The 27,835-nt window shown below is 45.8% G+C and overlaps 1 protein-coding gene across 3 annotated transcripts in view; it reads left to right on the plus strand.

The window, feature by feature from the left end:
* Positions 1-27,835, plus strand: part of LOC119961978 (sodium-driven chloride bicarbonate exchanger-like) — a 466,097-nt gene that overhangs the window by 184,260 nt on the left and 254,002 nt on the right. For 2 of the 3 annotated variants that reach the window (XM_038789664.1, XM_038789662.1), the window contains exons 5-8: positions 2,385-2,545; positions 15,181-15,366; positions 26,714-26,764; positions 27,238-27,326. In XM_038789664.1, the coding sequence (XP_038645592.1) occupies positions 2,385-2,545; positions 15,181-15,366; positions 26,714-26,764; positions 27,238-27,326 (487 nt within the window). The remainder of the gene's footprint in view (positions 1-2,384; positions 2,546-15,180; positions 15,367-26,713; positions 26,765-27,237; positions 27,327-27,835) is intronic. The other variant, XM_038789663.1, reaches the window with a different exon arrangement.

Below are 27,835 nucleotides of genomic sequence, written 5' to 3' on the forward strand. Positions count from 1 at the left end.
CTGGCCCATGTTAGCTTTGGTTGGGTGGTGGGAGTGTGGTATCAGTGGTTGCTGCACTTTAAAAAAAAATTATTCATGTGGGCATCGCTGGCTGGGCCAGCATCTATTGCTCATCCCTTCAAGGGGCAGTTAAGGGTCAACCACATTGCTGTGGGTCTGGAATCACATGTAGGCCAGACCAGGTAAGGATGACAGATTTCCTTTCCGAAAGGACGAGCCAGGTGGATTTTTACAACAATCGACAATGGTTTCATGATCATCATTAGAATTTTAATTCCAGATTTTTATTGAATTCAAATTTCACCATCTGCAGTGGCAGGATTTGAACCTGGGTCCCCAGAGCATGACTCTAGGTCTCGAGTTTAACAGTCCAGTGACAATACCACAACGCCACCACCTCCCTGTTGGTCTTACAGTCCTGGGTTAAGGGAAATCAACCAATGCTCTCTGTTCCACTGAACTCTGTTGAAAATGTGTCCATGAGGAATGAACTGGGCTTGGACATGATGCCCATCTACTAAATAGGGCAGTGACAAGGTGCCCGCATTCCGGGGGGGGGGGGGGGGGGGGGGGCATGGGGCCAAATACTATACAGGGTAAAACTTGAAGAATTTGCATGGGTGGGCAGGGCCAGATACCTGCCAAGATGTATGTACAGAAGGAGGCAACTTCTTTTGGAGAGAGTGGAGCAAACTATTTAAAACATGGCCATACAGGACATGATATTTAATATTCGCACTAGTTAATTTCTGTATATACCATGATCTTGAGCAGATTTTGAAGTTCTGGAATGGGACAGCTTTATGGGCCCCAGCCATCATATATTCAGATGGGGGGTGGAGCAGATGTAAAAAAGGACTGTTGGATATCCCACTGCCTGCCTGCTGCCCTTCAACCTTTCCTCCATAATACGATGGGTGGTTAAGAACTCAGCCAGTTCACCAACCCTTCAGCCTATTTGTTGTGGGATGTTGGATACCATTCAGTATGTCTTAATTAAGTCTTCATAGTCTTAAGTCAGTCAATTGCATTAATTTATCAACTACAAGAACTATGTACAGATATACGGTAAGGTTGTCAAGTGCCCACATAGTGATGTAGAGAGTCACATGATAGTACAGTGTGTATTCGAGTCTAGCAGAAGCCAGCATGGACGCGACACTCATGTAAGGCTGTACCTTGGAGATGTATATAGTTATGAGCTGACCATAAGCAGTTTACGTTCAATTATATAAACTTCTAGACTTCTTAGTGAGACACGATGGTGATGGTAAAGGATGGACCCTGAAAACATGAAAAATAAACTGCAGTCTGACCTATGAGCAGTGTGCCTAAATCAAAGGCATAGCAGAAAGTCATTTAAGAAAGTTGCATTGCCAGACCTGAGTGAACAGGCCTATTGAACCCCTGAACTGGCCAATTAAGGGTCTGTTCGTCTTCTGCATAGGTGCAGTCGGGGAGGGTGGGATGAACGAGGCCTGTCTGTTTTTTCACCATCTTGGATACCTCCTTTGGGGGATGCCATGTGCCCATCGGGGGCACTCCCACAAGATGCTACTCCCCACCCCGTCCCCTCTCGCCCCGCCTCCATTGCTCACCCCACTACCACCCCTCCCTCCCCCTCTCTCTTTCCCTCTCTCTCTGTTTCTCTCTCGAGTTTATGATTCCTCTCGGTCCACAAACTCCGGACTCTACTTCCAGTCTGGCTCCATGTTCCTTCCCCTGGGGACTGCTTGCAGTCCCAGCAGCTGTCACTACTGAGTTCTGGCACTTTGGGACTACGCAGTGGCTGGCAGCCCTGAGGGATGGAAGTCCTACAATTACCTTGTTAAGGTCACCTCCAACTTATAGCTGCAGCAAAGCCTTTTTTAATGTCAGTAGACTTGCAACCACTGACCTTTGTATCGGGTGAAAGGGTGGGTGCTTGGTAAGCAATAAGTTTCCCCCACTCCCCTTCCCCAGTAAACTTCAGGCCCATATTGCATAATTGGTTCTAAGGCATGACATCCAGGACATGTGATCTGTCAATAAAAATTCAAACTTCTGGAGAATAATGTTCAATTTCTTGTTTAGGTTATTGAACTTTGATAACGAAGCTCTTGAAATATTAGAAAATTATTTGAATAGTCAGAAATACATATGTAGCTCTTAATAGTTTAGCAGTGTCTTATACTGTGATTAAATATATACTTTTGCACCTGGAAAATAAGATCTTCATGTACTGACTACTGTACTCTAAAATAAAATGTCTGTGTGGGCTGACAAAATGCAGCACTCAAAATGCCATCTTTCAGATTGGTATCAGTACAGTAGTTCATCTTAATAAATGATGTGGTGAGTCATTTAAGCGTGTTATGTACTCAGCTGTATGTCTGTGAATTCAGGTGGTTAAAATTTGAGGAGGACGTTGAAGATGGAGGCGATCGATGGAGCAAACCGTATGTTGCTACATTGTCACTTCACAGCCTATTTGAGTTGAGGAGTTGTATCATCAATGGGACAGTCCTGTTGGACATGAGAGCCAGCACCATAGAGGAGATTTCAGGTATCGTTGCAAATGCACAGTATATTGTGAGAAAGCTGTTATTTGTAGCCAGTTACTGACTGAATGCATTATAACTTTCAACACCGTTGTCTTATTTGTGTCATTAGGGTGTGGGACCCTAAAAGCGGGCTTCTGCTGCTACCAGGTCAAAATTATTTATTAATGACATCAATTGTTTTAACTTATGAATGGCATCAAACATGAGGCTGTGGGAAATACTACTTTGCTCAAAGCTTCTGTTTTAGCTATGGTTTTTGTGCATTCCCATATCATCAACAGTCTTTGACCAAACAGTGAACCTGCTAGAAAGTCAATATTTCTAGAAGCCAGACTGTGGGAGACACATTTCAGAGTCTTACCCAGGGAATGAAGCCAGAGTACCAGGGGGCATGTTAGAGTAGCCAGCATGGCATGTATGGCTTGACGTTGGTCTTAAGCCCGGGTGGCCTCTTTGGGCAGTGATGGTCTTGTAGGGGAATTGTGTAAAAGGTGTTATCTTTCATTTATTGCATTTAGTCTTTGAGTTTGGAAGCATGGTACTAGGATACAGAAGGCCCGATTACATTGAGGGGAGACAGTTGGAGGTATGCAGTGGACGTTTAGGTGTCATGGGGGGGATAGTAGATGGTCTCATGGTGGGAGGTCTCCAAAAGTAAGGTTGCAGCTCACCTTCAGAACAGGAGGGGTCAGATTCAAGAGGGGCATGCATCTTTTCAGCAAGTAGGAAAAGCAGTTCAGACTAGTATTCTTCTTTCCCCATTTTACTGGTGTTCCATTTGAAAGTATACAAGACCAGATCAGACCAGGATTCTTATTTCCTCGTTTTACTGTTTTTTCCTCTGGGTTGGCACATCAACATTAAAGGAAATGGTGGGGAGGACAGGGATGTCAACAAATAATAATGGGGTCAAGGGTAATGGGGAAGGCTGGATGGTCACAGGGAGGAAGAGGAATTATCAGACAGTGACTGTGGAGGTGAATCTGAGAAACTTGGGTGGTAGTTAGAATGTGCTGGAAGCACTCGTGAACTGAAAAAGAACTATCTTCTACTTACCAAACTAATGACGCAGTTCGAAAAAGATTCAGAAAAAATTACAGGGGAGGGGTCTCAAAGTGGGTAGGAGGAGTTAATAACCTGTTTTCTGGGCGAAGTGAAGGGGCATTCTATCAATTATTTTCTCAAGCCATGGAGAACCAGGCTCAGCTGAGCACTCTTCTTGAAGGAACATTGCTCCATCACTAATGGGCCGCATTCATGCGAGAATCCATTAAGATATGGAAGTGCAAGTGAGTCGGTGTAATTGGCTATCTGTACTTGACATAGATAGGAAAGAAGAGATGAAGATGAATTCAATCAAGGGGCATGACTGTTGGAACTGCAGCTTGATGTCACTCCAAACCTCCAAAATCCCAGCTAAATGGACATGGCTGAGAGTCAGCAACAACAGGCCCTTCTTCTCCTCATTTGTATGAGAGCAAGAATGAAGGCAGCGTTGCCTGCAGCCTGCAGCCTCGATGCCTTTTTGTATCTGTCTACACATAAATTTGACACATTCTTTCAATCATGTTAAGGTTATGTTCCCTCTATAGAGTGTTCAGGGTTATGGAGGAAATTGTCTGATGGAAGGTTCTTAGACACGGCTATCGTCACCCAGGTCAAGGCGCATTGTCTGCATACACAATCATGTATGAAGTGAAGGAACACCCATCTGTGGTTCTCCAGGATATCCTCCACCTGGAAGGGGTGGGCTGCGAATGTCATGTCTAGAAGGAGGACAGGCAAAAGGCTTAGTGCTGGCCTACTGGCTTGGAGATGGAGGGAAACTCAGAGGCAGCACTTATTAAATGTGTCTAAACAATGTGTTCACAGATACAAAAAGGCATTGAGAATGCAGGCTGCAGGCAATCCTGCCTTAATTCTTGCTCTCTATGAATGAGGAGAAGAAGGGCCTGTTGCTGATTGGCACAGGTCCAGGAAGAGGAGCTTCCAGAGCAGCAGAAGGGAATGTGTCGCCAAGAAATCCAAGATGCTCTTGACGAATTGCGAATGCAACAGAAACTAGCGGACTGACCACGGATATATTGCAGGCACTGCGCAATCATGGAAATAAGTGAAAGGCAATGCCATAGGTGCTTTCACTTGTCCTGGTTGCTCACATTTTCCAACAGGAATTTCTGCAGCCGTAAGGACTTGGAGGGCATTCCATGTCAGCAGCATTGAAGGTCACCGGCGCTCAATTGGCTAGATCGCTGGTTCGTGATGTAAAGCAAAGCCAGCAGTGCAGGTTCAATTCCTGTATCGGCTAAGGTTATTCATCAAGGCCTTGCTTTCTCAACATTACCCCACGCCTAGGTGTGGTGATCCTCAGATTAATTTACCATCAGTCAGCTCTCTACCATCAGTCAGCTCCCTCCCCTCAAAGATGAAAGCAGCCTCTGGTCATCTGGGATTTTGGCGACTTTACCTTTACGTTTAGATCTTTGAAAGAGATGGTGATTAATGGGTTGGCTTCTCGGGTCAAGGTGTACCTCCAGAAGATGTTTCTGATGATCCCAGTTCGTTGTTTAGAGTGCTCTAGAGCGGAGAGGTACACATCCTCCACCAGGTCCTTGATAGAACAGACTATATGCCTCCTGAGGATGTGTTTCTGATGTTTGAACCGCTCAGGCAGGGTTCTCTAATTTTCACAACAGCAGGTGTCCAGGATCATCATTGTCTGCTCCACGCTGCACAACCTCGTCATGCAATGGGGGACGTCTTGCCTGAGGCAGACATGGAAGTACAAGATCCCTACTCTGACCAGGATGACATTTAAGGGGTTGGATCTGACGAGTGCCAGGGTGTTGATGAGCCATATGAAGAGGCCTTAGCAGACATGAGTTCAAGCCACTTATAAGCTGTCATGCACATGGACCTGAAGAGGGCATGGGTGAAATTATTATTCCATTTAAAGTTACGTAAGGTCATGGGAGAACGTCCAATGCTACGCATTTAACTGTAGTTTAGCAAATTCAAATGATTAACCAGCATCAGGGCAGACAAAGAGTACTGATAATTCTTTAAACTTAACAAAACATAGAACTTTTGAGAGAAATTAGCTATGAGCAAAAAGGTGGTGGGACACTGATGGGTGCAGATGTGGCAGACATGCCCATGCCAATCTGATAGATACCACCTTTCAGAAGGAGTAATGTGCTGACACATGTTCATAATTGCCTTTGTAATCTGGATAGCCCCAGCACCTTTTCTTTTAAAATGCTTTTATTGGAGTTTTACATTTATGACAGCTGAATCTTTGCTTCATATCGCTCCATCTTACAATTGTGTCCCTCCTAACCAAGGTTATAAATAATTTACATCTCTGCTATAAAGTGGTCAAAATTTACATGAGTGTTATCAAGCATATACGGAGAACATTGGAAAAACAAAAAAGAACACGTGGAATAGACAAAGGAGATAAAACAAAACTACTACAGCAAAAACAGATGGTCTATTTACATTTCATTTACTGCCGTTTGTATTGATCAAGGCCCTGCTTTCTCAACATTACCCCTCGCCTAGGTGTGGTGATCCTCAGATTAATTTACCATCAGCCAGCTCTCTCCCCTCAAAGATGAAGGAACTAGGAATGCACTCCTGTCACCTGCTCCCAAAGGAGTGCTGATCAGGCAGATTACTCTTCCATGCAGAAGCAGATGGATGGCTTAGCGGGGAGCAGCAATGTAAGATCACCATACGTCCCCTTGTCATCGCTCATCAATGCAGGTTAATGAAGCACATCTTGCTACTGCGCTCCCCAAATTGCCACTCGCATATCATCAAGCCAGAAACCTTGATATGTTTGTCACGTAGTGCTGTTTGAGGTTTATTTGCAGTGTCCTCACTGATCAAACCTGGACCATGGGTTTCTGAGGTGCAACCACTCAGGACGCTGCAATCACCAAAAGCTTTACTGGTTTCATTCCTAGATGATCTTTGCATTAGTGCAAATCCATGACCTGTGACTTTGGTTCCACCAGCCAAGATGGAATTTTTTCTGCATGGACCTGAGATGCCTGAAAAAGTTGGCTATGCATCACATCGATAGCATCACACTCCTCAAGGTGGTACAGCACACAGCCCACTCTAAACTCTCTCTCTCTCTCTCTCTTTTCTCTATTAAGTCACTAAAATTCCCGTCATGCAATGATTTTGAACTAAATTTGAGTGCAATCGCTTTACCCAAGGACTTCTGATATCCTTTCTAAGCAGGTCAAATAAATCTCCATGTGAGGACAGGTGATGGTTTCTGCTGAGTGCAGCCACAGCTCTTAAATCCTACATTCAAACCCTCTTGCAATCAAGGCTATTGTGCCTGTTGTACTATATAATACTGTTTGTATTATAGGAAGGACGTGGAAGCTTTGGAACGGGTGCTGAGGAGATTTACCAGGATGTTGCCTGGTATGGAGGGAAAATCTTATGAGGAAAGGCTGATGGACTTGAGGTTGTTTTCGTTAGAGAGAAGAAGGTTAAGAGGTGACTTAATAGAGGCATACAAAATGATCAGAGGGTTAGATAGGGTGGACAGTGAGAGCCTTCTCCCGCGGATGGAGGTGGCTAGCACGAGGGGACATAGCCTTAAATTGAGGGGTAATAGATATAGGACAGACGTCAGAGGTAGGTTTTTTACGCAAAGAGTGGTGAGGCCGTGGAATGCCCTACCTGCAACAGTAGTGAACTCGCTAACATTGAGGGCATTTAAAAGTTTATTGGATAAGCATATGGATGATAATGGCATAGTGTAGGTTAGATGGCCTTTAGTTTTTGACTTCCCATGTCGGTGCAACATCGTGGGCCGAAGGGCCTGTACTGCGCTGTATCGTTCTATGTTCTATGTACCCGTATTTGCCTTGTTCGGCTATATGGTCACTGAAACTGACAAATCACCAAGGAAAGACATCCAGCATTGAATGTGCCCACCCTCTCTTCCTCCAGACAGTTATGGTAACATATGGGTTTCAATTGTTATGACTTCAGTGTCCAAGTACCGTTTGGTAGTTCCACCAAACTACAACTGACATCAGTGCTACAGAGCTGTAAATGTAATGAGCTCGATGAGCACATCTCCTGATGCCACAACATGATTAGCAATAAAATTTGGCTGACAGGAGTATTGGCCAGGCAGCACTTCGACACATCATTGTCTAATCTTGCACAAATAACATACTAACTCTGTGATAATGTGGGTGACTTAATTGGGGCCAACATTCTGGAGCCTTACATCACCAAGAAATTTTGAAGGAATTATTCCATGTGTCTTGCAAACGGTTAAATTCAAATGTGAAGGTTATACCTCACAGCCACCTGTGCATCAATACTTCTATCTCCACCGCTATGTCTAGGTGCAGCCTTGACATTTTCACTTGAGTGGTGGAGGCCACCTGTAATGCCCTGTTTCCTAAGATGGCCTTGGCTGGTGTCCTCTGGTGGGCCGAGGCCCAAAGGGTCCCGGCGTTTTAAGGGTCTCCTGCTCCGGTGCAGGTGCACCTCCTCGGCCTGACCTGCTGGAGGTGATGTGTCACTGGCAGAGATGAGGTGGAGCAATAGGAAAGCCTTGGGGTGTCCTGGTGTGCCAGGCTGGTGGCCCTATTCCATTTGGGTGCCAGGTGACAGCTCCCTGACTCCTTGCAGAGAAAGGGCATCTGGAGGGTGGTTGAGGTTCCCCATCCCCCTCTTATCCAGTGACTCTTGAACTACATCCATGGCTAGAGTGATTGATTGCAGGTCCGAGAGAAACTGCGCATTCTGCTGGACCTGTGTCTCCAAGTTGGCTGACACCCTTCCCATGGAGACATCCAAGAGCTTGCATGCTGGAGCCATGACAGCAGATAGATTGAAGACGGACTCCTCTAGCCTTCGGTCGAGTCTGCACACAGCCACCGGTAACTCTATCTGATGTTCTCGTACCTACCTTTGCATCTCCAAGCGGTCTCATAGGGCTGTATTCAGAGACTCATCATATAATTCGGAATCAGTGAGGATCTGTTCTCCAGCAGTCCTCCAAGAGATCCTGTCCATCACTGCCTGCGCCAACTGTGGACACACCAGATTGAGCAGTTCAGAAGCATTCATGCCTATTGTTGCTTCTGAGCTCGTCCTAATTAAGAAGCCATTAATCCTGGAACTATTACGACATGGTGGGATTAAAGTGGCTGGCACATTTGGTTCTGATGTTCTATCTGTAGAGCCTGCTCGAAAACTTGGGCCCACCAAAGCTTTGTGTATCTGCTCTGGCAGTGAGTGCAGGTGAATGCTGTGACCATGTTTCATGGGGCTGGTTTAGCACAGTGGGCTAAACAGCTGGATTGTAATGCAGAACAATGCCAGCAGTGCGGGTTCAATTCCTGTACTGGCCTACCCGAACAGACGCCGGAATGTGGCGACTCGGGGCTTTTCATAGTAACTTCATTGAAGCCTACTTGTGACAATAAGCGATTAGTATTATGTTTCCTCTGAGGATTCTGAGGCTTCTTCCTCCGAAGTGGTCTGGGGACTGGGGCTGTGACAGCTCAGAGTTGCTCTTCTCCCCCTTTTCCTGCTGGTACCTGGAATGCAGAAACAAGATAGTTAATGATTGAGCAGTCTCGTACATTAAAGATTGCTCATAGTCATTGCACTCATATTTGAGGTGGAGACTGGCTGCATCCTCATTGGGTTTTTGCAGGAGGCCAATTTTCCCTTCTGCACAGGCACATATATTCTTATCTCAAACAGAGAGCCTCTGTCTGAAAGTTCAATCCGAAATCCTAATTTTAACTGGGAAGATGAGTGGAATATGTGCGGGCCTGGGTGCAAGAAACGCTTATATTACTACTGATGTGAGACCAATTCAACTCATAGTCCACTTTCAAAGGATGGATGGCTGACCACCGATAACTAACAGGAATGAGGAGGAGGCCAGTGATGGAAATGAAACTTCATTCAGGGGGCTGCCTCCAGGGGCCCCGAAGGATTGATTTTCTGCCCTAAATTAGATTGTTGTAGACTTTTGTCGGGATGGGGGTCGGGTATTTGATGAAAATTGTGGTGGGGATGCAAGGTGCAAAGCCTTGGGGACTGGGTGCATCATAGTTTCCCTGTGGGGTTGGAAGGAGCAGTTCTTCTCCTCCTGGCTCGAAAAGGAACCGTAATAAAACATAAAAAACAAACTTAAGGGGACCATGGCTTCATTGGTCATTCAGCCGAAGTCCGAAATAAATACAACTTTGTGGAACTGACTCTTCTTAACGGTATCCTTTTAAAAAAAAAAATAAATTGAAAGTACCCAATTAATTTTTTCCAATTATGGGGCAATTTAGCTTCGCCAATCCACCTACCCTGCACATCATTGGGTTGTGGGGGTGAGACCCATGCAGACACTGGGAGAATGTGCAAACTCCACACGAATCCAGGTCCTCAGTGCCGTGAGGCAGCAGTAATAACCACTGCGCCACCTTACCACCCTTTTCTCAACAGTATCCTGACATTTAAATATTGATGATGCCCCTGCCTAAAAAAAACACACTTAGCTGGGCCATAGTCTTGAATACTGTTGTGTTTCACTGGTGTTTTGCCACAATCTAGAGTAAAAATCATGGGGAACTGAGCATTACTATGTGGGCCTCCGGCATTTAAATATAAATGATGCTGCCAAGGTCACGCAGTGGCCGACTTCCTCAGCATTACATTCGGCAGTTGCAAACACTTAGAGAATGCTACAGTAAGTGATCCAATGCAATTTTATTTACCAGCAGAGAGCAGTGTTAAAATTGGTTCTTTACATTCACACCACGTACAGTACAAATCACTTCCCCTCAAAATTACACATTGATAGAAATGGGAACATGGGAACCTGTCACATCCCTGTCACTGTCAGACGTGCTGTCTTTCACCCAACACCCATGAAAGAATATTTTTTAAATGTTCTCTTGTTCCTTTTGAAGGGACGTTGCTATGATACAACAATCACTTATTGACACCTTGGGATGCCATAATAGGCATTACATAAATGCAAGTTTTTCTTTGATCATTTTACTAATCCTTGGTTGAAAATGTTTTTCATGCCCATGTGTACCTACTGTTACATTTTTAGACATTCAAGATTGTGGACATATTTGGTTGCAATGTTTACCAAACTATCCAGGTGCTCACATTCCCAGGCCTCTCCTCTGCTTTATATTTCTCTGTTTGATACTCCACTATCATTTTTGCCCTCCTTCTACTCATGCTGATCCCGTCCCTTGGCTCCACCAACCAGCACATCTGTGCAGAAGACAAGGCTGAAACATTCGCAATAACTTTCAGCCAAAAGTGCTGCCGAGTGGATGATCCATCTCAGTCTCCTCCAGAGGTCCCCAGCATCACCGTTGTCAGTCTTCAGCCAATACAATCCACTCCATGTGATATCAAGGAATGGCTGAAGGCACCGGATACTACAAAGGCTATGGGCAGCACGGTAACATAGTGGTTAGCACAGTTGCTTCACAGCTCCAGGGCCTCGGGTATGATTCTCGGCTTGGGCCACTGTCTCCCCGTGACTGCGTGGATTTCCTCCGGGTGTTCTGGTTTCCTCCCACAGTCCAAAGTTATGCAGGTTAGGTGGATAGGCCATAATAAATTGCCCTTGGTGACCAAAACGTTTAGGTGGAGTTACGGGGATAGAGTGGAGGCGTGGGCTTAATTAGGGTGCTCTTTCCAAGGGCCGGTGCAGGCTCGATGGGCCGAATGGCCGCCTTCTGCACTGTAAATTCTATGATTCAATAATCCAGCAATAGTACTGAAGACTTGTGCTCCAGAACTTGCCTCACCTCGAGCCAAGCTGTTGCAGTACAGCTACAACACTGGTATATATCTGGCAATGTGGAAAATTGCCCTAGTGTGTCCTGTCCGCAAGAAACAGGACAAATCCAACCCAGCCAATTACCTCCCTATCACTCTACTCTCCATCATCAGCAAAGTGATGGAAGGAGTTATCAACAATACAATGATTACAATACTATCAAGTGGCACTTACAATAACCTGCTCACGGATGCTTAGTTTGGGTTCTGACAGGGTCCCTCAGCTCCTGACCTCATTACAGCCTAGGTTCAAACATGGACAGAAGAGCTGAATGCCAGAAGTCAGGTGAGAGTGACTGCCCTTGACATTAAGGACGCATTTGACCGAGTATGGCATCAAGGAGCCCTAGCTAAACTGGAGTCAATGGGAATCGGGGGTAAACCCTCCGCTGGTTGGAGTCATACCTGGCACAAAGGAAGAAAATTCTGGCGGTTAGAAGTCAATCATCCCAGCTCCAGGGCATCACGGCAGGAGTTCCTCAGGGTAGTGTCCTAATCCCAACTATCTTCAGCTTCTTCATCAATAAGGTCAGTTATGGGGATGTTTGCAGATACATGCTCAGATAATGAAGTAGTGCATGTTCAATTACAGTAAGGCCTGGATAATAATGCAAAAGCAAATTACTGAGGATGCTGGAATCTGTCACAGAAGCAGGAAATGCTTGACAATCTCAGCAGGTCTGACAGCATCTGTGGAGAGAGAAGTGAGCTAATGTTCTGACTCTGGATAACTATTTGTCAAAGCTAGATCTGGACAATATCCAGGCCTGTGCTGACAAGTCGCAAGGAACATTCGCGCCGCACAAATGGTGGGCATCTCCTACAAGAGAGGATCTAATCATTGTCACTTGACAGCTGATGTTTGAGTCCAGGTTTATTGGGAACTGGGAACAGGAAGATGTCATTTATCCACATCTGGCCTGTTCTTTCATTAATTGAGGTCAAGGCTGATCTGTGACCAAACTCCATTTACCAGATATTACTTTAATCCTGACTTCCCAGCCTGTTACAGTGTGATTTACGATCATAAGACATAGGAGCAGAATTAGGCCATTCGGCCCATCAAGTCCCATTCAATCATGGCTAATATGCTTCTCATCGGCATTCTCCTGCCTTTTCCCCATAACCCCTGATTCGTTTATTAATCAAGAACCTATCTATCTCTGTCTAACGACACTCAGTGATTTGCCTCCACAGCCTTCTGCGGTAATGAGTTCCACAGATTCACCACCCTCTGGCTGAAGAAATTTCTCTTCATTTCAGTTTTAAAATATTGCCCCTTCAGTCTGAGGCTGTGGCCTCAGGTTCTAGTTTTTCCTACTAGTAGAAACATCTTATCCACGTCTACTCTATCTAGGCCTCTTAGCATCTTGTATGTTTCAATAAGATACCCCTTCATCCTTCTATTCAATGAGTACAGACCCAGAGTCCTCAACCACTCCTCATGTAACAAGCTCTTCGTTCCAGGGATCATTCTTGTGCACCTCTTCTGGACCCCTTCCAAGGCCAGCACATGCTTTCTTAGATACAGAGCTCAAAACTGCTCACAATACTCCAAATGGGGTCTGACCAGAGCCTTATACAGCCTCAGAAGTACATCCCTGGTCTTGTATTCTAGTCCTCTCGACATAAATTTTCTGCTAACATTTCAGTTGCCTGCCTAACTGCCGAATGAACCTGCACTTTAACCGTAAGATAACCTTGAACTAGGATATCTTTCACAGCGCCAGGGACCCGGGTTTGATTCCCAGCTTTGGTCACTGTCCGTGCGGAGTCTGCATGTTCTCCCTGTGTCTGCATGGGTTTCCTCTGGTTGCTCCGGTTTCCTCCCACAAGTCCCGAAAAACTTGCTTGTTAGGTGAATTGGACATTCTGAATTCTCCCTCAGTGTACCCAAACAGACCCCTGAGTGTGGCGACTCGGGGAATTTCACAGTAACTTTAGTGCATTGTTAATATAAGCCTACTTGTGACACTAATAAAGATTAAAGATCAAAGGCTAGGAATCCTGCGGCGAGTAATTCACCTCTTGACACCCCAAAGCCAAGCCACCATCTACAAGGCATAAGCCAGGGGTGTAATGGAATACTCTCCACTTGCCTGTATGAATGTAGCTCCAACAGTACTCAAGAAGCTCAACACCATTCAGTACAAAACAGCCCGCTTGATTGCTACCCCTTCCACAAACATTCAATCCCTCCACCACTGACGAACAGTGGCAGCTGTGTGCACCAACTACAAGATGCACTGCAAAATCTTGTCAAGGTTCCTTTAGCAGCGCCTTCCAAACTCACGACCATCTTCCAAACCCACGACCACTACGATCTAGAAGGACAAGAGCAGCAGATACCTGGGAACCCGACCACCTGGAGATTTTCCTCTAAGGCACTCACCATCTCGACTTGGAAATATGAAATGAAATGAAAATCGCTTATTGTCACAAGTAGGCTTCAACTGAAGTTACTGTGAAAAGCCCCTAGTCGCCACATTCCGGCGCCTGTTCGGGGAGGCTGGTACGTGAATTGAACCGTGCTGCTGGCCTGCCTTGGTCTGCCTTTCCAACGATTTAGCCCTGTGCTAAACCAGCCCCTGCTATATTGGTGTTCCTTCACAGGCACTGGGTCAAAATCCTGGACTTCCCTTCCTAACAGCACTGTGGGTGTCTCTATGCCTCAGGGGCTGCAGCGGTTCATGAAGTCAGCTCACCAACACCTTTAGGTGGCAACTCTGGATGGGAAATAAATGCTGGTCTAGCAGTGATGCCAATATCCCGTAAATGAATATTTAAAAAAAAAATCCCTTCTCTGTTCTCTCTTTCTGGTTGCTGCTCTGCTCCCAGAGCTGCTTGGCCCAACCCTGCTATGCTTTTAAGTTGGATTGTGTGCTGTGTTGTAAGTGTCTCCTGATATTAAGGACATTCAAATATTGATATAATGTTGTAAGATAAAAAAAATTCTTAACTTAAAAAAAAAATTTAGAGTTCCCAATAATTTTTTCCAATTAAGGTGCAATTTAGCATGACCAATCCACCTACCCTGGGTTGTGGGGTGAAACTCACGCAAACTATCGGAGAATGTGCTAACTCCACATGGACAGTGACCCGGGCTGGGATCGAACCTGGGTCCTCAGCGCAGTGAGACAGTAGTGCTGACCACTACGCCACCATGCCACCCATTAAAAAAAACTATTAACTTAACTGTGAGACAAAATCTGTTGTTGATATCCTGAATTTTGTCTTTATTGAACCTGTCTCGGGTATACAAATAGTTTTTGTGTAGCATAAACCTTGAGTATTGATGGAAAAAGAGACATGCTGTTGAAGTTTGTCATCTTGCACTCATTAGGACAGGTTTACAGGAATACCAGTTGTAAAGGGAACAAAAATTTATACTTCATGAGAAGAGAGTGCTAACATGTTGGCAAGTGGACTCTGCTTGGTAGAGGCATTGTGCCCCTTGCTGTGTCCACTTGCCGACCAATAAGCATTCTCTTCTCATGCGTATAAACTGTTGTTCCCTTCCAAATTGATATAATGTGAACCTATCCTGATGAGTACAAGAGTAGCATATCTCTTTCTCCAACAATACTCAGGTCCTGCACTGCTAGATGACTATTTGTATACCTAAGACAGGAATATAACAATGACCAAATTCAGGGTGTTAAAAAAAATGTTCTTGCAAACTGAGCCTAAATTTATATTTGTTGAAAGGGCACAGAACTTCTCAGCAATGTGTTCCAAAAGTTGGCAATAGTTGATGTCAGTTTACTTTTCACAGACCTCATCCTGGATCAGCAAGTGGCCTCCGGACTAAGTGAGGATATCCGTCAAAAGGTGCATCAAGCCCTGCTAAAACGTCACCATCATCAGAATCAGAAGAAGTTGAGCAATCGAATTCCTATAGTCAGATCCTTTGCTGACATTGGAAAAAAACATTCTGACCCACACTCATTGGATAAAAATGGTGAGCAGCTTCCTGTTGTTGAAACCTGAAAATGAAAGTAAAATACATGTCAAATCAAGTACTGTAAATTTGTTTAGTATTTATAACTAACATAAGCTTGGAATGTTTGTACGTTTAAATGAAATTCAACTATTATTTATTAATAGTAGCTGATATATTAATAAGGTGGAATATTCAATTTTAATTCTGTTCAGCTAAAAATCATATCTAATGTCGCATTTTACTTCATCCCATTTTGTTTCACCTTAAGTTTCTGCATTTCCCAGAATGCAATTAATTTCTGTTAAACACTGCATTTCATACTTTGACTAAGTTCTTAAATGGTTTAGTGATCCATAATGATTTAATACAACTCAAGAATACCCTATTTTCCCTTTTTAGTTTGTACTGTGTTAGCCAATCCCAGCCGGGTATGTGTAGAGGTACTTCACTGGCATTTTCCTCTGTGCATTAGTTTTTAAATCTACTTAGATTTTGCTGTTTCCTACCCTCTTCCCTGTAATGTTTTTCAACCGTTGTTTCTTGGATCATTCTCCCCAGTGTTGAAACTTTTCATATGCCTTTGAGAGTATCTTCACTGCTCTTTCTATCTATGCCAAACATTTGGAAACATGTCTGGCAAAAAGAAAACTTTGACCAATCAATTGTTTTTAATCTGGTCAGATTGATTTTATGCGGACATGGAAAAAACTATCCTCACAAAATGAGAGAGTTTGCGCGTGGACTGGCAATTAAGAACACTGAAATTGACAGCAAGTTGGGAATCTGACTCAAACCCGCTAACCTCCACTGTTTAAAAAATGTTTGTTTCCTTTTTTTAAAATTTAAAATACCCAATTCATTTTTTATAATTAAGGGGCAATTTAGCATGGCCAATCCATCTAGCCTGGACATCTTTGGGTTGTGGGGGCGAAACCCACGCAAGCACGGGGAGAATGTGCAAACTCCACATGGACAGTGACCCAGAGCCGGGATCGAACCTGGGACCTCGTGCCACCGTGTTGCCCCAAACCTCCACTTTTAATTGCAGTGCCTTCAGCTGTGATCGAGATCTCCCTCGGGAGAGGCAGGTTGCCAATTTTAGAATGTTACTAGCTCATTAACAACTATTTTAACTGGGATTTCTAAATTTAACTGTGAGTGCGTGGGTTTCCGGGTCCTGGAATTCACTAGTGAAAGCAAGGTGAGAAGACAGTGCGAATAAAGAGAGCTGAATAATTGACAAGCAAAAAATTCTATAAATATTGAGACTTCACATCTGCTTCCTTGCCTAACTCAAAGGCTTTTAATCACAACACGTATTCCCATTATTTACTATTTTGGAGATTATTTCTACTACTTTAGAGTTCTGTGCAACTGGTCTTTCCTCTGACAAACATCAGTTCAGCATGGGTGTTGCTTTAGCAACTTTTCCTTGAACCTCAGATGAGGACCAAATAAACAGCAGAATTACCATTGACTACAACAGTAGCAGGAGCAGTCTTCTCAGCAACCTGTCACTGCACAGGAGAGAGGAGATGAGCATTGCAGTGCCGTTTGGAGGAGGTGATCCTCCTCATATAGTGCAGAGATTCAGCTTCTTGGATTTGTCTGAATGCCAGTATCACAGGAGACTCAGTTATCATGTTGGATGTTTGCTGACCTGCTGGAAGAAGATCTGCCATGTGGATCTTCTGCACATGCTTTGTCAATGGCTGTCAAAGCCACCATTCGTCTCGATGTCTTTGCATCTGGATCCTTCCAGGGCTCTACATTAAATATTTCCAAAGTGTTGCAACTTCCTGCTCACAACTGCATCACTCAGGTGACCAATACCATGTTTGTCATAGCCAAAAGTACACTGTCACTGATGAGGTTAATGAGAATGAACAAGGACTTGGTTTTGTGGTCCACAGGCGCAGGGAGCCATCATTTCACATATGTGGCTATAAAAATGCCCCCAAATCAACCTAGAGTCTTCATCATTCTCAAGAGCTTCCAGTCCACATGTAACTGCAAAATGTTCACCATGCATGTGTGCACAAGATTCACAAGGAGCTGCCATCATGATTTTGTCCTGTGCCAATTCGCCCTCCCAGAGCTCGTTGAGAATTGAATCAGAGATAGTGGGCGGAATTCTCCGCTCCCCACGTGGCGTGGGAGAATCGTGGGAGGGCCTCCTGACATTTTTTACGCCCCCCTGGTGCCCCCAGCGATTCTTCCCCCCCGGCTTGGAAAAATCGGCGCTCGCCGTTTTTCACGGCGAGCGGCGATTCTCCGAGCCCGATGGGCCGAGCGACCGGCCCTTCATGCCCGTTTCACCACGGCAGCAACCACACCTGGTCGCTGTATTCGTGAAACGGGTGCCAGATGCCCGTTTGGGGCATCCAGGGGCCCAATTTGGACGGGAGCACCGCGACTGTGCTCCGGAGGAGACAGGCCCGCGATCGGTGCCCACTGATCTTCGTGCCAGCGTCCAAAACGGACGCGCTCTTTCCCCTCCGCCGATCAAGTCTTGCCGGGCGGCGGTGGAGAAAGACGGCACCGCGCATGCGCGGGTTCGTGCCCTCTGTGCGCTGATGTCATCCGCACATGCGAGGGTTGGAACCGGCAACCCGCGCATGCGCGGATGACATCAGAGATGCGCCATTAGGGCGTCATTTCCGGCGCAACGAGGTCGCGGCCGGGAACGACGGGGGCCCGCTCCTAGCGTCCCGGGTGGGGGTGAATTAGGTGCGGGGAGCGGGCCCCGAGGCCGTCGTGAACCTCAGCCGAGTTCACGACGGCCTCCGCAATATTTGGACCCAGCGGAGAATTCCACCCAGTGGCTGGTTCATAGGAGACGAGGGCTATCCACTGAAGACATAGTTGATGACACGTTTTAAAAGCCCCAACAATGAGGCCCGGGAAAAAACAATTGAAGTCACATAACCACAGGAACTATCATTGAGTAAGCAATCAGGATGTTGAAGATGGTCTTTAGGCAACTGGATAGATCTGGGAGCCCTTCAGTCTGCACCTGCACAGATCTCGAGACTGAAATTGGTGTGCAACATAATGCAGTGATGAGAATTGAGACTACAGGCGGAAGAAGGTAGTGAGCAGAGTTGCTGTTCAGAAGTCAGTGAAGCAGGAGGAGGAGGAGGAGCAGATGGAGGAGGAATGTGATGAGGTAGATATGCCAGCAATGTTGCACATTGTTCCCTAGTGTGGCCTAATTCCTACACAATTTAATTTGACTAACTGGGTGCACCACCAAGAAGCCACACTCTGAACCCACTTAACACAAACTCAATAATTCCCCAACATGAAGCAGCTCAACAACTAGCAGACATCCACTGCTTATCTTTAAGTCTCATCTTACCACTCATCACAAATGAGGAGGCACTTGTCAAGCAGTCAGAAATGGGCAACATGGGAAAATATTGCAAACAAATAATTTTATTTGGTTGACAAATGGAACACAAAGTTAATAATATAACCTTCTGTGATAGGGGGCTGTTCTATTTGTTCGGACCAAGTGTTGAAACCCTTCTCCAGTGAACGTGATGCTGTTGTCAGACACTTAATTCAAGGAGGCCATAGATATCATAGAATTTACAGTGCAGAAGGAGGCCATTCGACCCATCGAGTCTGCACCGGCTCTTGGAAAGAGCACCCTACCCAAGGGCAACACCTCCACCTTATCCCCATAACCCAGTAACCCCACCCAACACTAAGGGCAATTTTGAACACTAAGGGCAATTTATCATGGCCAATCCACCTAACCTGCACATCTTTGGACTGTAGGTGGAAACCGGAGCACCCGGAGGAAACCCACGCACACACGGGGAGGATATGCAGACTCCACACAGATAGTGACCCAAGCCGGAATCGAACCTGGGACCCTGGAGCTGTGAAGCAACTGTGCTATCCACAAGGCTACCGTGCTGCCCTGAGTAGCAAAAACCGGCCGGACCTCTATTGTGGCCGCTGAAATTGTTGTCCCCATCTCTTGAACATCCAATCACTTCAAGTGGGTGTCAACTAAGACGAGGAACATTCTGCACAAGAAAATGTCTGAAAAATCCACATGCACCCTCGTCCACAGACCAGACCATTCCTATGGGTCGAAGTTGGCTGTGGGTGGCAATGTCTGCTGTCCCTGGCAGGGGTCGCACTGGTGCACCATGTGTTCAATATCCTTATCTATGCTGGGCCACCAGATATAGCACCTAGCTAGCATTTTCATTTTCGTTTGGCCCAGATAGACACTGCAATTCATGCAACAGTGGCTTCCTTGCTCGGAGTGGGCCCACCACCAGGAACCCCAGAGTATAGCTACATCCTTACAACTGAGTTCATCTTTGTGAGTGAGGTAAGGTGTTAACGGGTTAGATTTATCGTGGTGCCACCTGGTTAAGACCGTGCACTTCACTTTGGACAGGACTGGGTCACGTTGTGTTCAGTTCTTTATATGACCTGATGATAATGGCAAAGTGTCAAGAAATTTTAATGCCAGGGTGATTTCATGAGGCAGTGGTGGAGGTTCCAGGTTCTTTGCAAGTAGGAGTCAACTCAGTGTATCAGTGATTAAAATATGTGTGCCTGACCTATCCTGAAAGATGTAAGCATAGGCCGCTAGTAAGAAAGCACACCATTGTACCTTGGCGTAGGCAGTTGGAGGTATTGGCTTATCTTCAGGGAGGAGCCCCAAAAGAGGCTTGTGTTCAGTTATTATTGTGAAGCATTAACCATAGACATACTAATGAAATTTCTTGATGTTGTAGATTACTGTAATACCTACTTTCTCGATCTTTGTGTTTTTCTGTTCAACATCGGGATGAGTTCTGGAGGCAAGGTCATTTGGCCCCTCTGAGCCATCTTCCATTTTATGAGATAGGACCTATTCAATATGGTGATGCATCGCAAGTCAAAATGATTGGCTTCCCTGGGTCAAAGTGAACCAATACAGGATTAATGTAAGGCATGCTTGATGTGCTGGAAGACCTGCTCCTGTGGTTCCTTCCAATACCAATGCTGGTATTTTCTTAAGAGCAAGTGGAGTGGTGCCAACATCGGTACTGGGTTGAGTACACACCAACCATTGTAGTTTACCATTCCCGGGGAAGACTTTAATTCTGCCACGTTCTTAGGTGCTGGGACTTCTTTTATGGCTCTCATCTTGTCTTCAAGTGGGTGCAAGCCTTTCAAGTCCACTTTGAACCCTACATAAGTGACCTTATTACCTTGAAAAGTGCACATACCGCGCTTCAGTGATATTCCTGCATCTCTGAACCTTCCTACCACCTCTTCTAGGTTTGTTTAGTGCTCTTCATGTGATGTTCCTATTATTATGATAGCATCCAGGTAGACCACAACTTTCAGGATGCCCCGGAGCAGATTCCTCATTGTGCCTGGAATATTGCACAGACCAAGGAGATGACAAAGGGTAATCCGGTGTTTTAAACATGCTTTTATGCGTGTTAATTGTTGCAAACGTTTGTGACTCTGTATTCAGTTCTAACTGCAAATAGGCATGACTGAGGTCAAGTTTGGTGTACGAGAGGGCCATGTAAACGTTCATATAAACGTCTTCAATTCATGGAATTGGGTAACTGTTTACTTCAGTTGCTTCGTTTATCATAAAATTGTAATTCCTGCATATTCTAACTGAGCGGAGCGGTTTCAGCACAGGGTCGATGGAGGCTGCCCATTCAGGAACTGCATGAGCCTGATACTTCCCAATTCTTCCAGGCATTTATTTTTGCCTTCCACTTTGTGATGTAAGGCATAAGGGATGGGTCTTGCCCTGAAAAACTTTGGTGTGGAATCAGGGTTGGTATAAATCTTGGCCTTTACTCCCTTTATTCGACCCAACGTGTTCTGAATGCGTCTTTATATTTACATGAGATTTTACTGTCTGAAATTTTGAAGATCTCCAACCAGTTTAACTTGATTTGGCACAGCCAGACTCGTCCCATGAGATTTGGCCATTGTCCCTTGACAATGATCATGGGTAGCTGGGCCTCCTGCTGCTGATACAACACTGGCGTTGTGGTTTTCTTCACGATTTTCCGGGTTTCCGCGCGATAGGCCCTGAGCCGGTCATGTGAAGTGCAAATGCTCACCCCTTAAAGGGGCCGTGGTACCACACACACATTCCTGATCCAGTATGGCACCCACTTACCGCTCCAGTGTGACAACCCTTACAAAACTGAAGTGCTATTACTGACTCAATATGACACACCCATGAGGTAATGTGACACACCCTTAACTGAACCAGTGTGATACACCTTTGCTCAGCCACTGTGCTAACCCTTACTGAATCTATGAGACATCTCATTACTGAATCAGCAAATTGTCATTTTCTGCATCAAATACGCAATGGCTTCCCTGAGTACAATTTAGAATTAATACCAAGTTGGGGGTAGTTTTGTTCTGTAGGAACATTGCAACTAAGAATTGTATTGAGAATTCCCAAATTGATTTCATAGAGGACCTTGCAGCCTGTAATCAGAAAACCCAAAACATTTCAATTGGTATAAAGTAGCAGAAGATGAGGCTCCGAATTTGCTGGTAAAATAACGGTTAGTTTAAGTTGCCCTGCAATTTCTGATGAGGAAAAGGTCTGCCATGCTTTGCAAATCGCCACAACTGGATATATAATTTGTGCAGCTTTGCTGTCAGTCTTGTAAAAGTAGAGGCTCACTGTCAACATCCCCCGAAATTGCTAGAAATTACAATTAAAACAAATTAAACTCAGCATAAAAAATGAGGACTGATAGTTAATGATGAATAAGATGAGATTTATATTTCTACAATTACACTTAATCTGTCCAGCCCATAAAGGGAACAGCTGGAACCATGGAGTCTCATTCCAGCAGGTAGTAATTTGTTGCTGAAGATTAAAAAAATTTGAAATGTTAATTTTTACGTTATTTTTATACTTATTTGTTCGGGGCATGTGAGCGTCACTGACATTCCTGGCATTTAATGCTTGATTTATATTTTCTTTCCCTCTCTTTATTTTTTTTCTATAACGAATTTGCCTCCCATTCATCCTATTTTTAAAAAAATCTCTTGTTGCTATGTTTCTTCCTCTATCCTTAAACCTCACTGGCAAAGGAGATAGACTGTTCGTCTCATTGTTCACCAAGGCCGAAATGACTTGTTGCATGCTGATTATCAGCAATTTGCAGCACAACATTTTTTTAAGACAAAGAATGAGCAAAATAACATTCAAACAAATGGGACACGCCGCAAGATGCCGAGCTCTAATAAAATTTGGGCCAATGTTTTTGTAAGTCATAAAATACATAAAGGAGTATAACTTTTCAAAAAACATGCTTGAAGCAAGCAATATGTCAGGCTCCAGTTAGACAGAAAACAAATAATTTTGCAAACCTCTTAGGGTGTAGTTACCAAGTTCAAAACTGATGCTTCAGGCTCAGAGTTGAAGGAAGGTGATAAAGTGGAAAATTGCTGACAGCTCTACAATATGGAGCAACATACTCAGCAGTACAGGGTGAAATTTGGACAAAGGTTACTTTTAAGTGAAGGCAGAAAACCCTGTAAATACTCAGCAGATCTGGCAGCATCTGTGAAGAGGGAAACTGACTTAATGGGCGGAATTCTCCCCCCCCACGCCAGTTAGACCGCGCGAGTCCCGCCATGCCGCCCCGGCACCGGCACACGATTCTCCCACCCCCTCCCAAACCAGCGCAGCGAGAATCACGGCTGGCTGCTCGGAGAATCGCCGCTCGCCGTTTGCAAAAGGCGAGCGGCGATTCTCGGCGGATGGGCCGAGCGGCCGCCCCAACACGACAAGTTCCCGCTGGCGCCATCTACACCTGGTCGCTGCCGGCGGGAACTACGTGGGAACGCTGGGGGAGCGGCCTGTGGGGAGGGGGGGGGGGGGAAGGGGGTTCCAGCACCGGATGGGGTCTGACCCGCGATCAGGGCCCACCAATCGGCGGGCTGACCTCTCTAAAGGAGGACCACCTTTCTTCCGCGGCCCCGCAAGATCCATCCGCCATCTTCTTGCGGGGCGGCCTCGGGGAGGACGGCAACTGCGCATGCGCAGGTGACTTCATTTATGCAACGGCGTCCGCGTCATTTACGTGGCGCCGCTTTTTACGCGGTGCCAAGGCCCAGCGAGCGTAAAATATGCGACGCTGCTCCTAGCCCCCCGGGGGCGGGAGAATAGGGGACTGGGAGCGGGCTCCGACGCCGGAGTGAAACACTCCGGTTTTCACTCCGACGTCGGGACTTTGTCTCCATTTCGGAGAATCGCGCCCAATGCCTTTGGCTTCCATCCTTGAGGAGGTAGCGGGTCTCAGGAAAATTCCTCACTCGGCCCACCTGTTGTGGGAGAAGGTGGACACAAAGGCAGGTTTGGCATTGCTTGGTGCGGGGGTCGGGAGGGGGAGAGGAAGTGGGGCGCGGTGGCGGGGAGGGGGAGAGGAAGTGGGGCGGGGGGGGCGGGGAGGGGGAGAGGAAGTGGGGGGGGGGGGCGGGGAGGGGGAGAGGAAGTGGGGGGGGGGGGGGGGCGGGTGGGGGAGGGGGTGTGTTGCAGCCACACGGAAAAAGTTTTGTAGGCAGCCAGGTCACCCGGGTGAAGATATGGGATTTTCAAAAGGGCCACTTAGGTACTGTGGGAGTTCTTCTCAGATAAAATAAAAACTCAAGGCACTCCTGCCCTCACCTCTCACACCCCTTACCCTCCAAATACTTTCCATGCCCTGTACATGCCGCGCCCCCCCCCCCCCCCCCCCCCCCCCCACGCACCATGAATGTCCCCATATTCCCCCATGACAAGCTCTGCTCTTGCATCTAGTCCAAATTGCCCCTCATACCAACTGTGTCAATCTCGGTCCTTCTACCCACTCCCCACAGCAACGCATGCCCCACATGCTAGGCTATGGCCCTTGCATGCACATTGACCCACTATACACTGTGTAGAACCAATGAACTGTATAGTGACTGTAGGATATGTTTAAAAACACAGCTTTAAAAAATTTCATTCACTCAAGCATCCATGATGAGACATGGCCGAGAGCCCAGACAACCATGAAGCTAGTTGAAACATCTGCTTGCAAAACATTGATTGACAGCTCAGACTTTCTGATTTCTGCTGTCAATTTCACATTGCTTACGCACTGTGAAGTGATTTCAAGGGTTTGTTGTTATTGATACTTTATAGGATTTGGATGATTGATACTTCTATTAACATTTGACTGGAACCAGTCTGCAGCCTTTAAAGGCACCCCCAAAAATCAGATAGCCCAGGAATGGGGTCAGGAATCCTGGAATCTGGACCGTCTGCCATTTTTAAAGCACATGCGAGTATCCAGAAAATACCAGTTTATTAAAGAGCATGATTTCTTACAAAAAGTATATTCAAACGGTTTCACCCATGCCCACCATGCAAGCTATGTTCCTCCACCCACCCCAGTGGCTTCTCATAACCTCTGTGCCAAGCTATGTCCCTCCATCCATCCCCCATGGCCCCTCATAATATCCACGCAAATCTACACCCCTCCACCCACCTCCCATGGCTTCTCATTATCTTCATGTCAATCTATAGTACTTACATGCCCCAATCACCCACTATACATTCCATACAGAACCAATGACCAGTTACAAGAATATATAATGAAGCTTGGCTGAGAGCACATATATCTGTTGAATTAGTTGAACCCCAGCGAAAACATTGTTCTTGCTCCATGATCTATTCGGTCAATTGCACGATGTATATTTACACAAGATAAAGAGCTGTCAAACACTTTCAGTTTCTGCTACTGATATTTTAAAGGTTCTGGGGTGAAATTCTCCCCTACCCGGCGGGGTGAGGGGTTCCAGCGTAGCGGAGTGGCGCCAACTACTCCAGCGTCGGGCCTCCCCAAAGGTGTGGAATTCTCCGCACCTTTAGGGGCTAGGCCCGTACCGGAGTGGCTCCCGTTCAGCCGATGGCGCCAAAACTGGCGGCAACAGCCTTTGGCGCTACGCCGCCTGGCGTCGGGGCTGGTCGAAAGGCCTTCACCGGTCCGTGCATGCGCCGGAGCGTCAGCGGCCGCTGACGTCACCACTAGCGCATCCGCGGTGGAGGGGGTCTCTTCCACCTCCGCCATGGTGGAGGCTGTGGCAACGGCGGAAGAAAAAGAGTGCCTCCACGGCACTGGCCCGCCCGCCGATCGTTGGGTCCCGATCGCGGGCCAGGCCACCGTGGGGGTACACCCCAGGGTCCTATCGCCCAGCGCCCCTCCCAGGACCCGGGGGCCCACTCGCGCCGCCGGCACAGCGGTGGTTTGAACCACGTCGGCGGGATTGGCCAGTCAACGGCGGGACATCGGCCCATCGCGGGCCGGAGAATCGCCGCGGGGGGCATGCCAATCGCCGCGGGGGGCATGCCGATCGGCGCGGGGGGCACGCCGATCGGCGGGGCGTGATTCCCGCTCCCCGGAATTCTCCGCCACCCGGGAATCGGCGGGATTTACGCCGGCCCCGGGCAATTCTCCGACCCTGCGGGGGGTCGGAGAATTCCGCCCCTGGATCGTTGACACTTCATAGGACTGTAGTAAAAAAACATTGTTTAAAAGAAAATAGATAGTTATGAATGAATGAATTTATAAAAGCTTTCTGAGGCATCCAATTGTTACTATAGGGTTTGTTGGTCCTGTACATTATATAGGGATGAATAGGCATGGAACTGCTATGGAGGGCCGGATGGGCCTTAAGTTGGAATAGAGGATAGAAATGGCCAAGGGTGGTATGTTGGGGTATGAGGTACTATCAGTTGGCTTGATGGGACATGGAGAGTGTGGAGGTTATGGGGGTAAGGGATAGAAGGTTCATCTTCATTTTGTTGTTATTAGTACAATCCCAGAGCATTGAGATGGGCCTTTTAACCAGCTCGACTCGGCATCCAACAGCTTCTCTGGCTGCCTCCAAACTCTTCCCGGGGCGGCAGCCGTGACTTCAGTTGTCACCCACATCCCCAACATTTGCTGGCACTTTCTACCGAGGTGAGTGGTCTGGGCTGGAAGATATCTTCACTTCTGCTATCTGCCTCTTCGGATGAAAATCTATTCTGATATATATATATATGTATATATTATATATATATATTTTCTCATGATGCAATCTGTTAATTTAGTTTACCAGTCAATAACATTGGTTTATGTTTCCCTTTTCTGTTTACTAATTTCATAACTTTTATTGCATTTTATGTATTTCTCTATAAATTTGTCTTACATCTATCATTGTTAGTTCATTTTCTCATTAGTCCTCATCTGTTTTCTGTGTCTTGTTTCCACATTTGCACCTATCTCTAACAGGCTCAACTCTTTCTGCTTCTCTTACTCCTTTCTTTTTGACTCAATGAAAGCTGGTGGGAAGACCTCAAGACATGTTGAAACCTCTCCTCAAAGGGCTTCAGGTGATTCAAAGTTTACTCCAATCACTTAAGCATTGAGTACATTCCATCTCACGGTGAAAACATTGGTTACCATTGCGGCACTGTGCTCTCTGGAAGTAATTTGTAAAAAGAACAGGCTACAAATTAGCCTTTTTTTGGCTATTCATATCTTTGGATGGAGTTCATTTAAACAGAATAGCCCAATAGATGCCATTAAAACAATATAGTTATTGTCTTCTAATCCTATTTGACCCTGTTATTTTTGTTTAATGAACATTTTCTGTACTTTAATGCATTTCATGTGATCCATCATAAAATCTCTGACTATTGTGAATGGCTTGCTTAATCTAATTGCAAAGAGTATTGTAGGTTTGAATCTTGGCATGTTTCCAATGTAATATTTAGTTCTAGTTACTTTTCTCTAATACTCTTACAAAATGGATTGTAAATAACCTGGTACTTCGGAGAGCTATTATCATTTTCCTTTATATCAGGTCACATGATCTCACCACAGTCTGCACCCGCTAATTTGGAAGGCAAAACTGACGTCAGCCGAGAGAACAGTACTGTTGATTTTAGCAAGGTAAGTCGTTTCTTTGACAGATTTTCAGATGATTAAAATAAAACAAAAACAACAAAAAAATGTTGAGCGGAGCAGTTTTTCCTCGTGTTTTCACGACGGATTGGCGTCAATGGCTGCAACATGTTCTATGGTCAAGTTTTTGCATGTTTCTGCCAGTTATATCAGCATAATCTGGGCATAATTAGCCCAACAAATTCAAAAGTTTGTGCACTTTTAAATTTGAGTTATACCCAAACCGCGTGGGTTCATGTTTGCTGCTGTATTGTCTGCTGGTCCAAGTTTCAGTTTACTTGAATCAGGCCCCCCTGTCCACAAAAGCACCATGCCAGCAAGTCAAAATTATGAGATTCCATCGGTTGCATTGGGTTGATAAGCATCTCCAAGCACCACACATTTTCTTGGGCACTCGGACATTAATAGGCACATGTTTAAAGTATTTTCATTCTCAAAAAATAATTAATTTACTAAGAAACAGAGTAGTATACAAAAGTAGATTATTAAATTGTTCA

Source organism: Scyliorhinus canicula, chromosome 2, assembly GCF_902713615.1.
Source record: "Scyliorhinus canicula chromosome 2, sScyCan1.1, whole genome shotgun sequence".
Taxonomy (NCBI): Eukaryota; Metazoa; Chordata; class Chondrichthyes; order Carcharhiniformes; family Scyliorhinidae; genus Scyliorhinus; species Scyliorhinus canicula.